The sequence below is a fragment of the Osmerus mordax genome, chromosome 13 (genome assembly GCF_038355195.1).
Source record: "Osmerus mordax isolate fOsmMor3 chromosome 13, fOsmMor3.pri, whole genome shotgun sequence".
NCBI lineage: Eukaryota > Metazoa > Chordata > Actinopteri > Osmeriformes > Osmeridae > Osmerus > Osmerus mordax.
The window spans coordinates 10,526,031-10,540,868 of record NC_090062.1 but is presented as its reverse complement, the minus strand read 5'-3'; the positions used below and the strand labels follow the sequence as shown (position 1 = coordinate 10,540,868).

At 40.8% G+C, this 14,838-nt stretch overlaps 3 protein-coding genes across 4 annotated transcripts; all 3 read right to left on the bottom strand.

Annotated features, from left to right (window-relative positions):
* Positions 1-1,794: 1,794 nt before the first annotated feature.
* On the bottom strand, positions 1,795-14,764 carry LOC136954999 (low choriolytic enzyme-like). Of its 2 annotated transcripts, none has more exons than XM_067248553.1 (9): positions 14,654-14,758; positions 14,526-14,556; positions 14,368-14,433; positions 14,120-14,272; positions 13,770-13,887; positions 13,423-13,601; positions 13,123-13,204; positions 2,024-2,148; positions 1,795-1,832 (listed from the first exon to the last, which is right to left on the bottom strand). In XM_067248553.1, exons 1-9 carry the CDS (start codon positions 14,720-14,722, stop codon positions 1,801-1,803), a joined length of 855 nt encoding a protein of 284 aa, XP_067104654.1. In that variant the 5' UTR covers positions 14,723-14,758; the 3' UTR covers positions 1,795-1,800. The 2 variants fall into 2 exon arrangements, with proteins under 2 accessions (XP_067104654.1, XP_067104653.1); XM_067248552.1 differs by lacking the exons at positions 1,795-1,832; positions 2,024-2,148 and adding exons at positions 12,429-12,618; positions 12,814-12,938 and having other exon boundaries at positions 14,654-14,764.
* On the bottom strand, positions 2,224-3,593 carry LOC136955655 (high choriolytic enzyme 1-like). Its single transcript, XM_067249391.1, has 6 exons — positions 3,505-3,593; positions 3,369-3,399; positions 3,211-3,276; positions 2,963-3,115; positions 2,613-2,730; positions 2,224-2,452 (listed from the first exon to the last, which is right to left on the bottom strand). Exons 1-6 carry the CDS (start codon positions 3,571-3,573, stop codon positions 2,224-2,226), a joined length of 666 nt encoding a protein of 221 aa, XP_067105492.1. The 5' UTR covers positions 3,574-3,593.
* On the bottom strand, positions 8,183-11,741 carry LOC136955653 (hatching enzyme 1.2-like). Its single transcript, XM_067249390.1, has 10 exons — positions 11,703-11,741; positions 10,889-10,954; positions 10,757-10,760; positions 10,567-10,635; positions 10,155-10,310; positions 9,882-10,002; positions 9,505-9,683; positions 9,196-9,277; positions 8,927-9,051; positions 8,183-8,431 (listed from the first exon to the last, which is right to left on the bottom strand). Coding segments are annotated over exons 1-10 (843 nt in total). The 3' UTR covers positions 8,183-8,429.
* Positions 14,765-14,838: the final 74 nt, after the last annotated feature.

The window sequence follows — 14,838 nt, the reverse complement described above, 5'->3', positions numbered from 1 at the left end:
CTTGTAGTGTGATGCTTATTCACATTTTTGATATTTTGTAGGCCTATGTAACAGTCGTCAGACTGTTCAGAGACTGGTTGTGGTGTATGAATAAGTCAGACACAGCAGACTTTTGTCTCAGGCATAGGACTTAATTTATACATTTTATTATTGGTATCCCGACATCTGTTGGTCACTGCCAATTCTGGCCCAATGATTGAAGAGCATTATTATGTGTGATATGGCTATGATTATACCAAACGCTATGTGGTGATGGGCAATCTAACCACGCTTTAGCCTCCCTATATGTCTGCCTCATTCGACAAGAAACCATTTATTGACCCTTTGCTCCGCCATGTTCCCCAAATTCATGGCGATGTGAGAAATAAAATGTTCAGTCTAAGCTAGTTTGTTTCTTGTGAAATCGGTTTGTATGCAGTCGTTACTTTCCAAGTCGTGTTGCTGTGTTTTTAACGAACGCTAAAGGGCTGTTTGGGAAATAATTCCGACTGTCCTTACACAAGAAACACATAGGCCTACACATTCATATGAAACGTTCACACATTCATACTACTGAAAGCTCACATATACACATAAGTGAAATGCTCGCATAGACGCGCATTCACATTCACATGTGAAATCTTCACACGCATTCATACTACTGAAAACTTACATACACATCCATATGAAATGCTTGCACAGACGCATGTGAAACACATTCACACACATTTATGAAACACTCAAGTCTTATAAGGCCGAGTAAGAGTCTTTGAGAATGTAAGAGTGTGAGAACATTTTCACTAAATCCGGTAGGCCTTTCAGTATATCTGGAAGTCAGTTTAGTAGTTAATAATGTTCTATGTCTGCTTGCCTTTATATGTCTTCTTGTCATTAAGACTGTGTTTAAGAGTGTAAGTTTGCCTGTCTGCCTTTCGGTCTCTCTGTCTGACTATAGGCAGGTTGATATATTTGAATAAATGAACAGTCTGGTTTTCTCAATACAGTTTGGAACAGTCATTGACTACTTGTGATGGTTGCTAATGTTCCAGTCCTGTCAAGGCCATACCCCTGCTTATGTGTGTGAAAGCAAACAGGTGTTTCACGTTGTAAAAGGACATGCAGCACCATTCCTCTTACTCAGCAAAGATGTATACATGTTTTCTAAAGCATAAGCAGACTTGTGTATGTTCTCAGTAGAGCAAATGGTTCATCTCCTTGATCTTGTTCTTTCTTTTTTATCTCTTTCTGATTTACAATACTCATAGTAGAGTAGGGAAGATGTAACATCTTAATTTTGTAACAGATTCTTGCCTTGTAATTGAATTTATCAGCAATTTTGTGTTGTTGTTGTATTTACTATTTCTATTCTACTTCAACACACATAGTAAAATAACTGCAATTCCAGCATATTTGGTTCATACACTGTTCAGGTTACCCCTCTTCCAAAGGGCACAGAATAGGTTTGGCCAATATAAAATGAATTCTGTTTAGAAATAAGGAAATGTACGAGAGAAAGGATATTCTGTCTATTTAACTAGAAGAACTAGCAACCAGTCACAATCTGACTGTTATTTATTGTAAAAAAGAAAAAAAGAAAGAATATCTTATACTCCTTATATAGGCGATAGGTGACATGGTGACTGAAGCAATACATTACAGAATGCTAGTACAGCAAACAAATGCAATGTTTATTTCAGTTTTGATTGGATTTTGGTACAGACCACAAAATATGACTTGAGCTGACATGAAAATGTTTGCCAATGCAATTTTTATGCACAATACAGAAAGCTTTTCTTAAGAACATTACGTCTTCAGAATATGCTACTCTTCTATTGAGTCAAACCTGGTGCAATCTGAGAATGAAAGAGAGAGAGATGGGAGGTTACCGTCAATCAATTCACAGATTATCCCTTATTAGACAAAAAAGCTGTAGTTAATTGTAGTTACAGTGGTTTACAGCTGTAATTAGATGGAGTTACAGTAGTATACAGGTATGGTTTAATGTAGTCTACAGCTGTAGTTAGTTGTTGTAAGTGTCTCTTACTGCAGCTGTAGAGGAGGTTGATGTGCATGATGTCTGTAGGGCTCATTTGAGTGGCCCGGCCAATGACCGCATTGTTATCTGGAATGGGAACGATGGTGGGTCGTCTGTTCCTGGAGAAGGCAAACCTGCAGCAGCCACAAGGGATATTAAACACCCATACATACACACACATGTATGCATTAATTGATTCATGAAATAATTCATAATTTAATTTGTATGTACAATTGGTTAGTGTCACTGAAACACCTACCGGGTATGACATTTTCCAAGAGTATACGGACATGCAGATCACGGTCAGAGCGGGTCTGCTCGTGGTCGAAGCCCAGGACGTGCAGCAGTTCATGCTGGATCACGGAATGGTGCACACACCCCTTCTGAGCCAGAGACACCACCTGACCAGACCCACGGCGACCCACATACGAGTAACATCTAAAAGCACAGGATAGAGAGACGCAAGATGTCAAAGATCCTCTCTCATGTAGTACAATAGAATACACACATGAGTATTAGCTGTTAATTTATTTGCATTGCTTTTCCAGTTCTGACAGAGGAAGAAATGTATGTGTATTTGTACTACAGTTGTCGTCACCCTGAGAGAGACTGGATGTCCACAAAGTCCCTCTGTGTTGTCCTGGGGATGAAGCTGACACACGAGGAGGCGGCGAAGGAGTTGAGACCATCCAGGATGACAGATCTCTCCCGGGATGCTGCACACACAGACACCAGGATTGAGTCACACCGGTTCACTACTGAGGTACTACGGTCTGATTAGAGTCTGCACCAGCAAGCCAAGATTCAATAACTCTGAAGATTCTAATTTCTGAAAGACTTTTTAATTAAACAGCGTTGAAAACTATGATACTTTGAGGTTGTGAGGGGTCATTTTAGTGGTCCCTCACAGGCCTGATCTAACAGGTTCCACAGAGGATTCACACTCACAGTAGACGTTGGAGATGGTGAAGGGCACATAGACATTGCCGTCAGCAGCCTTGGGCCACTTGCAGCCACGCGCTGTGCAAGGATCAGCATTTTGCAGTCCTGTCTTCACTGCAATGTCTCCGTACATGACCAATGGCTCATCCAGTCCCTCCCCTGAAGGAGAGGAGAGTATGTAATTGTCTCAGGTTGTAGTTAAGAGTCAGGGTTAGTTGAGTTGAGTGTGTAATGTGATCTGCTTGTTGCCTCACCAACATGCATATTGGCTCTCTCCAGTAGGGTTGAGACAGCAAATTCATCAGCTTCTATGCTGTTGACTGTAGGAACCAAATAACAAGAGAGACAAATGGTTATAAAGGTATCACTGTACCAGTCATTTTTCAGTTACCTTAAACAGATTTAGGTTTACCTTCTTCCTCTGAGCTTTCTTCAAACAAAGCCTAAAGAAGTTGAGAACTAGAGATTAAACACAGAATTCATAAGGTAATAAATTGTCAATATAGAGTTTGGTAAATCTAATAGTTAACAAGCAGAATGAACCTTACCTTTATATAGTAGCCCTGAGTGGAGCACAGGAGAGCAGAGAGGATGGCAAAAACACAGAGAGGTGACATGATAGAGATTGACCCACAGACAGCCTATAGGAGAGAGCACCCTGGAAGTTAAACACTGCTGTTTATATACCTCTCCAAACTGTCCTGAACCGCATCAGCGAGAACCAGCTGACCAGGAGAACATTGCTAAAGAGCAGGGGATCTTGACCAACTCTAACCAACCGTTTCAGCAAGTTCCTAGAAGTATTGTTATTATGGTGAAGATTAGAGTTATGCAAAACTGAAGATCAATATTTTCACATTTTAGCCTAAAGTTTTGAAAGATTGTACAGTATCAAAGAAATGTTGTGTTCTGCCTTTTTTTTTTAGCTAATGCTTACTTAAATCTAATTTGAAACTGTACAATCTTTGAAAATGTTACGGTGTTAAGTGATGAACATTTTGAAGATTTGAAAATGCAATGTTACAGCTTCTGTTTGAACTCAAATGTGTCTATAAACAATCTTTGTAAAAGCAGAACAAAAGCCTTCAAGGGGGTGTTAAGAAATTACTTACTTCATTACCATGAATGAGCTGCAATAGACCACCAGACAAGTTTAACAGGACTGAAGTTATAGATTTCTAGCACCTGCATTGTATCTATGCAGGTTATGCTTTTTGACCAAATATAAATGACACCAGACTTTAAAACAGACACTCACAGTGTCTTTATTAATAGGATTTATGATACACACTAAAATTGCAACAACAAAACATTTTTATCAAATAATCTATGCAACTTTTCAGCAGCTGTTGCATAGGCTGAGGTGAGAGAGAAGTTTTGAAACAGATGATGAAACATTGTTGTCTCACTGTGAGAGTTTGCGTTCCTAAACATCTGCAGGTTTGTGGTTTCTTGGAAACATTATGTTGCAAATACAAGATGTAATCCAGTTCTCAGGCCTGCAATGTGGTCCTACATTTAGTCATTTAGCAGACGCTCTTATCCAGAGCGACTTACAGTAAGTACAGGGACATTCCCCCGAGGCAAGTAGGGTGAAGTGCCTTGCCCAAGGACACAACGTCAGTTGGCATGACCGGGAATCGAACTGGCAACCTTCGGATTACTAGCCCGATTCCCTCACCACTCAGCCAACTGACTCCCTGATGCAGATATCCCTAGCCCTTGTACAGTCTTAACATTCTGTATACTCTCCTTGTCCTAAGGGTAAAAAATGACACACCTTCACAAAACCCCTAAAATAAAGCAGCTTAATTTAATTTTAACCCCCTAATCTATTTGCATGAAGAAACGACTTGTCATTCATCACAAACTTTGTGAATATGTGGGTTTCACCTCTTAACAGTGTAGAAAGACTGCATTTAATGAATGGACAACCACTCATTACAGCAGACCTGTCATAACTGTTTTCTTTACTAAAGTAGAGGTGTATTATTGCAACATGCTCTGGGTTGTATTATTCCCCATCTTCTTATTCAGATACCTCCTCTTCTAAATCATTGTTCTCTTGTTCCTTCTGGACATCTGAAAATATCAGATCTACAACCTTTAGATCTGAGAGCTGAGACCCTAACTCTGTTGGGCACTGAAATGTGCAGTCATGGCTTCAGCAAAGAATACTGGGGGTACTGTCATTTGCAGCACCTTTACAGCCTCTGACTGCACTCCCCATAAGTAAACAATGCTTTCAAGAATTATTATTTTTGTCTGAAATTTGGTTTAGTTTGTCTGAAATTGTTTTTATTTTGTCTGTGAACTTGAGTCATGTATGGGATCGTGTAGGGGAGATGCTGCACATAAAACAGAAATATTTAGTTGTGTCTGAGTTCAATCAGTAGCACAACTAATCTAAATATCTTATTCTATGTGTGTGTGTGTGTGTCTCTTAGTTTTTGGGGTGTGTATAATGGTTTTATAATTGCCGGTCAAAAACGACCATAAGACAATCTGTGTACCCTAGTGGTGTGCAGCTTTCATGGAAATGTGAATAAAGACAATGTTTCACTTTTTCTAATGTTGGGGTCACTTTAGGAAAAGTCATTAGTTTTCAAGTAAGTCATTTTTGGCTCCTAAGACAACACAAGGGCTAGATGGTATGATACACATTCCTCTCTGGGTTTTACTCAATATATTGCTGTTGATCTACAAAGTATCAGGTCTTTGAATCATTTCAGTGATAAGTGTGACTTAATCATTGCTTTAGATGTCTGAACTTGAGGCATTGCTCTGCATTAATTCCCATACTTACAATCATCAATATATTGCTTACCATCAGACCAAAGGGGGTCTCTTTGTGATCTGAAGGGGCAAACTTTGGACTGTCAATCCAAATACAGGCCTATTCATTATGCGCCCTGCAAGGGTGTGAGTCTGTATATGTGTGTATGCAATATAGGGATTTCACAAGAGCTACATTTCCAGTCAGTGGTTAACTTGCTAAACTTGGTCAAAATAGTTGTTAATAACCGCAATATGAAATGTTGTCTAAAGCACAAACTTCCATTAGCATGGACAACGACAGAAAAGTAAATCTGATCTTAATCTTAAAACGTTGTGTCTTTTATATTTGTTTATCACTTTTACAAGATTCAGCTTGACAAGGGTTTTCATGAAAAGTTTTGACGTTTTTTCTAAAACAAATGATTTAGGACATGTGTAAACAGGTTGACTAGACTTACCTTGAATTGCTACCTAGCTTGTATCTGTCCCAGTCCTTGTGTGTAGGTGATTTGAAACAAGGTCAGGACGTCCCCTTGGTATAATGGCAGATTCCTGGGCTTCGGCAAGTCACAACGATTGTGGTGAGACCCTTGCAGGGGCAAGCATCCAATACGGTGTTGATGTTTGTGCCCATCTGATCAGTTTAATCCAAATGGTTCCAATGGTATTTTTAATATATGGAAATGTTTTGTCTAACTTAGAATTAGTTTAATCAGATTTGTGAAAATTCTTTACACAATCCAAATATGTTGATCTGAGTGCTTAGGTGAGTGGAAAGCAGCCAGCAGAAGTGCTACAGATTCCAGAGTTAATTAGACAACCAGTTTCATCGACAGTGACGGGGAATGATGTCAAAAATTAGCAGTCCTTGTCTGCACCTTTTTGTCTGATATAACAAGGAGTTCAGACTTCCACACGTCCCAACACTTTGTGGAAGTACTGTTGTACAACTCTCTTATGAACTCACAGCACTTGTACAGTGTGTTGAGCCTGGCCTTGTCATTCCTGCTCATCTCTTTGGCCTGGCCAAAGGCAACGTTGCTGTTGGGGATGGGCACCATGGTGGGCTGGCCGTTCTTAGAGAAGGCAGTCCTGTAGGAGACACATCCATGAAGAAACTTTTATTTTCTCTGTAGGACTAAAGTGTGGACTATTACCTGGCGATGTCTGTTTCTCTTAGACTGAAGTTTAGACCAACAGCAACAGATGCACGAGTTTGCTGACCATCCCCAACAGATGCACGGTTACATGGAAGCCGTGCATCTGATGGCACAACACCGGAAGTCAGTTTAGTAGTTTAGCAATTTACAGAAGCCGGAGCAAAATAGCTTTAAACTAAAACAAACATTTTTAAATACTGGGTGACCAAACACACGGATCTAGAAAAAGTCATGAAAGCAGGGTTCTGGATGTGCTGTCTCACATAGGTAGGCCTAGTAGTTTTTTGTTAAGAGAATAGAAGAGAAGTATGTCGGTTATTTGTGTTAATAACTGATGTTCTTCTCAACACAAAATCCTCTAAAACTCATAATTCAAAAGGTTTAGTAATGAAACGCGAACTAGCCTTTCTTGCTCCATGACATTGCATTCTGATGAAATATACCTACCCCAGCTATGATTACCAAAGGAAATTTATTTTGTTTAGCAGTTTTAAAGTATTTAACATGGCTCTTCTTACCAATGTATAGGTTCAAAGGCATTCACTTTTAATGCCTTTAAAGCCTGGTAGGGTAGGCTACTCAGACAAGTTGAAAACAACAGCCTTCTAATCCAGAATATCAACTGTCCTGAAAACTGACCAAAGGTTCACATGCCTATACCTTACAAAAGACAAGTACTAAAACCTCTATGTGTCAGTATCAAAGTAAATGTTTTCACGTTAGCAGGGTTACTCAATGTACAGCAAGAATCATTTGATGCTGGGATATACAGAATATAAATTACATGGGGGGTGCAATTCAGGGCAGGGCTGTATTAAGTCTAGCCAAGAAATGCACCCCCTGCTAACAAAAATCAAATTTGGGCTATGAAACTGATACAAAGTGACAGAGTGGGGAAGTAGGAGTCATTAAAGCGAGATACATTTATTTGCTGACCAGAAGCCCCACACCACCTTCTGGTCAAAAAAATAATATTTTGACACGGGAGAGATTATTCAAAAGGGTAGTGAAGCGTCTATTAGCCTAATTATTTTGCCTGAATGGGAACCACTCAATCAAACAATGTCACATAAAGCACTGAAAGCCCCTTGGGTCCTAACCCAAGACACATGCCGACTTGCGACTTCATACACACAGACACACTGTAGTTAGATGCCATCCTTGACCAAAATTACTGATATTCTTCACTTGTAGTTCTCTGGTCATAAATTGAGTCCGTAATTATTAAAATATATCTCACATGTTATATGTCATGTATAATCTATTAAGGAATACAGTAAAGACAGTATTGTTCAATGTGGTTACAACATTTATTGTAGGATCACAGTCATGACACAAACTCTTAGGGGGATAGAAGTTCAGTCAAGGAAGATGAAACTGAATACATGTAACATAGGTGATTTGAAACACGTTTAGGACGTCCCCTTGGTATAATGGCAGATTCCTGGGCTTCGGAAAGTCACAATGATTGTGGTGAGACCCTTGCAGGGGGAAGCATCCAATACGGTGTTGATGTTTGTGCCCATCTGATCTCCTTCTGTAGAAACCAGACAACAAACGTGCAAACACAGTTACCATTGCTAAATCTAAAATAGTTTACATAAAAGTATTTACGTATTTAAATCAACTTCCTTTTACTGTATTATTATAAGTAATCTGGATAAGAGCGTCTGCTAAATAACTAAATGTAAGTACATAATTATACATATAATTCCAGTTTAATCCAAATGGTTCCACTGGTATTTTTTATATATGGGCATTTTTTGTCTAACTTAGAATTGGTTAATCAGATGTGTGGAAATTCGTTACACAATTAAAATATGTTGATCTGAGTACATAGGTGAGTGGAAAGCAGCCAGCAGAGGTGCTACAGAGTTAATAAGACGACCAGTTTCATCTACAGTGACAGAGAATTATGTCAAAAATTTGCAGTCCTTGTCTGCATCTTTTTGTCTGATATAATAAGGAGTTCAGACTTTCCACACATCCCAACACTGTGTGGCAGTACTGTACAACTCTCTTATGAACTTACAGCACTTGTACAGCGTGTTGAGCCTGGCCTTGTCATTCCTGCTCATCTCTTTGGCCTGTCCAAAGGCAACGTTGCTGTTGGGGATGGGCACCATGGTGGGCTGGCCGTTCTTAGAGAAGGCAGTCCTGTAGGAGACACATCCGTGAAGAAACTGTTATTTTCTCTGTAGGACTAAAGTGTGGACTATTACCTTGCGATGTCTGTTTCTCTTAGACTGAAGTTTAGACTAGTCCCTGTGGTTGTCTCATAGGCAGAGATCCAGTACTGACCTGTGGTACTGCATGACGGAGCCATAGTCATAGGAGGTGCCCTGGTTCAGGGTGGCGATCTTCCTGAAGTTGTGCTCCATGCCTGAAAGTGTTGTAAGGGAAGAGACATTCAGTATACAGTGATATTATATTTATTAGTCAGCGAAGTACTCCTGGCTGGCTATCAAAGGTGCTCAATATGGTTGTTTACAATATATATCTACACATAAGTAGGATACAACTTTGTGTGTACATCTACAGTTCATGGACTTATTTCTAATTCACAACCAAGCACGTCAGGGGTTCGACCCCCCTTTCGGCACTGCTCACCAGACTGGACGTTCTGCAGCACCACCCTAATGTGGTTGTCCCTGTCAGAGCGGGTCTGCTCGTGGTTGAAGCCCAGGGCGTGCAGAAGCTCGTGCTGAACAGTGCCGTGGTACAGGCAGCCGCTGCGAGCCAGAGACAACTCCTGAGCATTACCGCGACGACCAACGAAGGAGTAGCAGCTGCAGCACAGATGGAAATGGAGTGATGATCGTTGTATAATTTAGGTTTTGAGACCAAAAGCTCAAATCGTAGTGTTTTCTTTTGTGTCCTCAGTCAAATGGAACCAGAGACATGACGTTTATTCTCAGTAGTAAAAAGGCATGTCTATTTTAAGGTCTGATTAGATGCTAGACAGCTATCCTAGAAGATTTGTATACCCATTCTTAGACTGGATGCTGAGGTAGTCCCTGTCACCGTTTTGACGGGGTCTGAAGCGGATACAGGAGAAGGAGGAGAAGGACTCCAGACCTCTCTCAATGATGGACCTCTCCCTGGAAGCTGGGGGAGGAAGAGAGAGGACACAGGAAGGAGACATGAGAAGGGACAGGGAGGAGACAGGTGGGAGGAGAACAGAACAGACAGTTGGTCACTGTTTCTGAACTGTGAGGGTATCTTTGATTCTGCTCCTGTTAGCAAGGCAATGTACGTACAGTACTGATTGGAGATGGCGTAGGGAATGTAGACCTTTCGGTCGGTCGACTTTCCCCACATGCAGCCACGGGAGGTGCAGGGGTCGGCGTTCCTCTCAGCCTCGGATTCCACAGCGATGTCACCGTCCATCAGGATAGGCATATCCAGGTCAGGGGCTACAGCAGAGAAGACCACCATCAAGAAGCAAGACACGGTTAAGGTACGTTGCCAGATCTTTCCTTAACCCCCTCAATGTTGTCAAAATAGGATGTAGAGAGATGTGCAGCATGTTCCTCAAAATGTGTGTCTCAAACATCTGCACTACTGTGATCCAACAGGAGATGTTTGTTCATATTCTTCTACAATGTCTGGTTGAGTTGGTCAGCCAATAGCTTCTGTAGTATTAGTATGTTGAAGGGCTAACTGACTTACTCAGGTTCTCATTGGCTCTCTCCAGCAGGGCAGACACAGACATGTCATCTGATTGGTCCTCCACACTCTCTGCAAAGTAACAGAAGTTAGGGCTCTCTTTTACACTTCCTTACAATGTGCAACATTCCATACTCAAGTTTTGGAAAATGTAGTTCATCATCTTACACAGAACAAAAATGACTATACGCACCTGTCTACAGAGCCGTAACAGTGATTGGAGAGAGATTTAGAAGAATGAAAAGTTATGGTATGTTAGTATATAAGTGACAAAGCATACAGCAGGATCTGTAGATACGGCACATAGGTAGACTAGGTGGTATACCTCCTCCTCTGCCCAGCAGGCAGACACCAGCAGCAGGGTCAGCAGGGTGAACTTGAAGGCAGACATCTGGAGGTAGAGAGGGAGATGCAAGACTCAGCTACACCACAAACACACTGGAGGACCACAGAGTAGCAGAGGTGGTTCAGGGAGGAGGAATTGTTGCCAGGGACTCACCTTCAGTCTTCAGGTAAAGTAGACCAGAAGTAAAGAAGAGGGTCTTCCGATGGGTTTATATACATTTTTCGGGTCCAGGCGATGACGCCCCCACCTCCATATATGGGCTGGAAGAAGAACTGGGACACCTGAGTCAGCTTAACTGACTTGTCTGATTAGGTATGGGCCAGCAGAATGTTCTATGTCAGTATGTCTGCCTGCCTGCATATGTCTTCTTGTCATTAAGTCTGTGTTTAAGAGTGTAAGTTTGCCTGTCTGCCTTTCGGTCTCTCTGTCTGACTATAGGCAGGTTGCTATATTTGAATAAATGAACAGTATGGTTTTCTTAATAAAGTATTGAACAGTCATTGACTACTTGTGGTGGTTGCTAATGTTCCAGTCCTGTCAAGGCCATACCCCTGCTTATGTGTGTGAAAGCAAACAGGTGTTTCATGTTGTAAAAGGACATGCAGCAACATTCCTCTTACTCAGCAAAGATGTATACATGTTTTCTAAAGCATAAGCAGACTTGTGTATGTTCCCAGTAGAGCAAATGGTTGACACTATGGTGACCATTTCTTGGTTCTGTATGTCACAAATGGCACTTTCTACTACATAACTCTACTATAACCTTATAGGCTGGGAGACACCCGGCCCTTACCTCTGAAATGCTAAACTGGCTTTGCTTGATGTTTCTCATGCCTCATTGTGTAATGATGTCCTGTTGCATTGGTAGTCATAACGAGAAGTGTTCAGATGTGGTCTGATTATTTCTTCTTAAAAGTTGTGTATAAAAGGAATGTGGACCACAGTCTAGCCTTTTCTTCTCCTATCTTTTTCTTCTTCTCTAGCTTCTACTTCTTGCTCACTCCTACTTCTCCTTGATCTTGTTCCTTTTATCTCTTTCTGATTTACAATAATTATAGTACAGTAGGGAAGATGTAAAACCTTAATTTTGTACGAAAATCTTGCCTTTTAATTCATTGAATTTATCAGCACAAAAAAATCATACAAAAATGTATGTTCTGTAAGATCTTAATTTTAAATTAAATTAAGAAACGTTAAGATTTTTTATTTTATTTACTATTTCTATTCTACTTCAACACACATAGTAAAATATGCATTCCAGCATATTTGGTTCATACACTGTTCAGTTTACTCCTCTTCCAAAGGGCACAGTATAGGTTTGGCCAATATAAAATGAATTCTGTTTACAAATAGGGAAATGTACAAGAGAAAAGATATTCTGTCTATTTAACTAAAGGAACGAGCAACCAGTCACAATTTGACTGTTATTTATTGTAAAAAAGAAAAAAAGAAAGAATATCTTATACTCATTATATAGGTGATAGGTGACATGGTGACTGAAGCAATAAATTACAGAAAGCTAGTACAGCAAACAAATGCAATGTTTATTTCAGTTTTGATGGGATTTTGGTACAGACCACAAAATATGAATTGACCTGACATGAAAATGTTTGGCAATTCAATTTTTATGCACAATACAGAAAGCTTTTCTTATTAACATAAAGCCTTCAGAATATGCTACTCTTCTATTGAGTCAAACCTGGTGCGATCTGAGAATGAAAGAGAGAGAGATGGGAGGTTACCGTCAATCAATTCACAGATTATCCCTTATTAGACAAAAAAGCTGTAGTTAATTGTAGTTACAGTGGTTTACAGCTGTAATTAGATGGAGTTACAGTAGTATACAGATATGGTTTAATGTAGTCTACAGCTGTAGTTACATAGTTGTTGTGAGTGTCTCTTACTGCAGTTGTAGAGGAGGTTGATGCGCATGATGTCTGTAGGGCTCATTTGAGTGGCCCGGCCAATGACCGCATTGTTATCTGGAATGGGAATGATGGTGGGTCGTCTGTTCCTGGAGAAGGCAAACCTGCAGCAGCCACAAGGGATATTAAACACCCATACATACACACACATACAGTACAGGACCCCAATACATACATACAGGACAGGAGGATATTGTAATACCTCTGTCCTCAGAACTACATTATAATAATAGTATGGATTGTAGCCTGTATATCTAGTTGTATGTTGAGTTTGAGTTTGTAACTGACCTGCTGTAGTGCATGACAGAATTATAGTCATACGGAGTACCCAGGTTGTTGGTGTTGATCTTATCAAAGTTGTGTTCTTGTCCTGTGAGTGAACAATATGGCAGAATAAGACACCTTCTTCATAAACAGAATATTAGATATTGCACAATGCAGACAGTATCTTTGTCCTTAATGGAATGTGTAGATGCTCGCCTATCAGAGGGGTTGGGGTAGTAAATAAATGTATGCATTCATTGATTTATTAATGAATTCATAATTTAATTTGTATGTAAAATTGGTTAGTGTCACTGAAACACCTACCGGGTTCAACATTTTCCAGGAGTATACGGACATGCAGATCACGGTCAGAGCGGGTCTGCTCGTGGTTGAAGCCCAGGGCGTGCAGCAGTTCATGCTGGACCACGGAACGGAACACACACCCATTCCGAGCCAGAGACACGTCCTGACCAAACCCACGGCGACCCACAAACGAGAAACATCTAAAATAGAGAGTTAGAGAGATAGAGAGTTGCAAGATGTAGCCTCTGTAAAGTAAACTCATGTAGTACAATAGAATACTGAGTATTAGCTGTTAATTTATTAGCATTGCTTTTCCAGTTCTGACAGAGTAAGAAATGTATGTGTATTTGTACTACAGTTGTCTTCACCCTGAGAGAGACTGGATGTCCACAAAGTCCCTCTGTGTTGTCCTGGGGATGAAGCTGACACACGAGGAGGCGGCGAAGGAGTTGAGACCATCCAGGATGACAGATCTCTCCCGGGATGCTGCACACACAGACACCAGGATTGAGTCACACCGGTTCACTACTGAGGTACTACGGTCTGATTAGAGTCTGCACCAGCAAGCCAAGATTCAATAACTCTGAAGATTCTAATTTCTGAAAGACTTTTTAATTAAACAGCGTTGAAAACTATGATACTTTGAGGTTGTGAGGGGTCATTTTAGTGGTCCCTCACAGGCCTGATCTAACAGGTTCCACAGAGGATCCACACTCACAGTAGACGTTGGAGATGGTGAAGGGCACATAGACATTGCCGTCAGCAGCCTTGGGCCACTTGCAGCCACGCGCTGTGCAAGGATCAGCATTTTGCAGTCCTGTCTTCACTGCAATGTCTCCGTACATGACCAATGGCTCATCCAGTCCCTCCCCTGAAGGAGAGGAGAGTATGTAATTGTCTCAGGTTGTAGTTAAGAGTCAGGGTTAGTTGAGTTGAGTGTGTAATGTGATCTGCTTGTTGCCTCACCAACATGCATATTGGCTCTCTCCAGTAGGGTTGAGACAGCAAATTCATCAGCTTCTATGCTGTTGACTGTAGGAACCAAATAACAAGAGAGACAAATGGTTATAAAGGTATCACTGTACCAGTCATTTTTCAGTTACCTTAAACAGATTTAGGTTTACCTTCTTCCTCTGAGCTTTCTTCAAAAGAAACCTGGAGTTAAAGAGATGACACACAGTATTTATAAGGTAATAAATTGTCAATATAGAGTTTGGTAAATATAATAGTTAACAAGCAGACTGAACCTTACCTTTATATAGTAGCCCTGAGTGGAGCACAGGAGAGCAGAGAGGATGGCAAAAACACAGAGAGGTGACATGATAGAGATCGACCCACAGACAGCCTATAGGAGAGAGCACCCTGGACGTTAAACACTGCTGTTTATATACCTCTCCAAACCGTCCTGAACCGCATCAGCGAGAACCAGCTGACCAG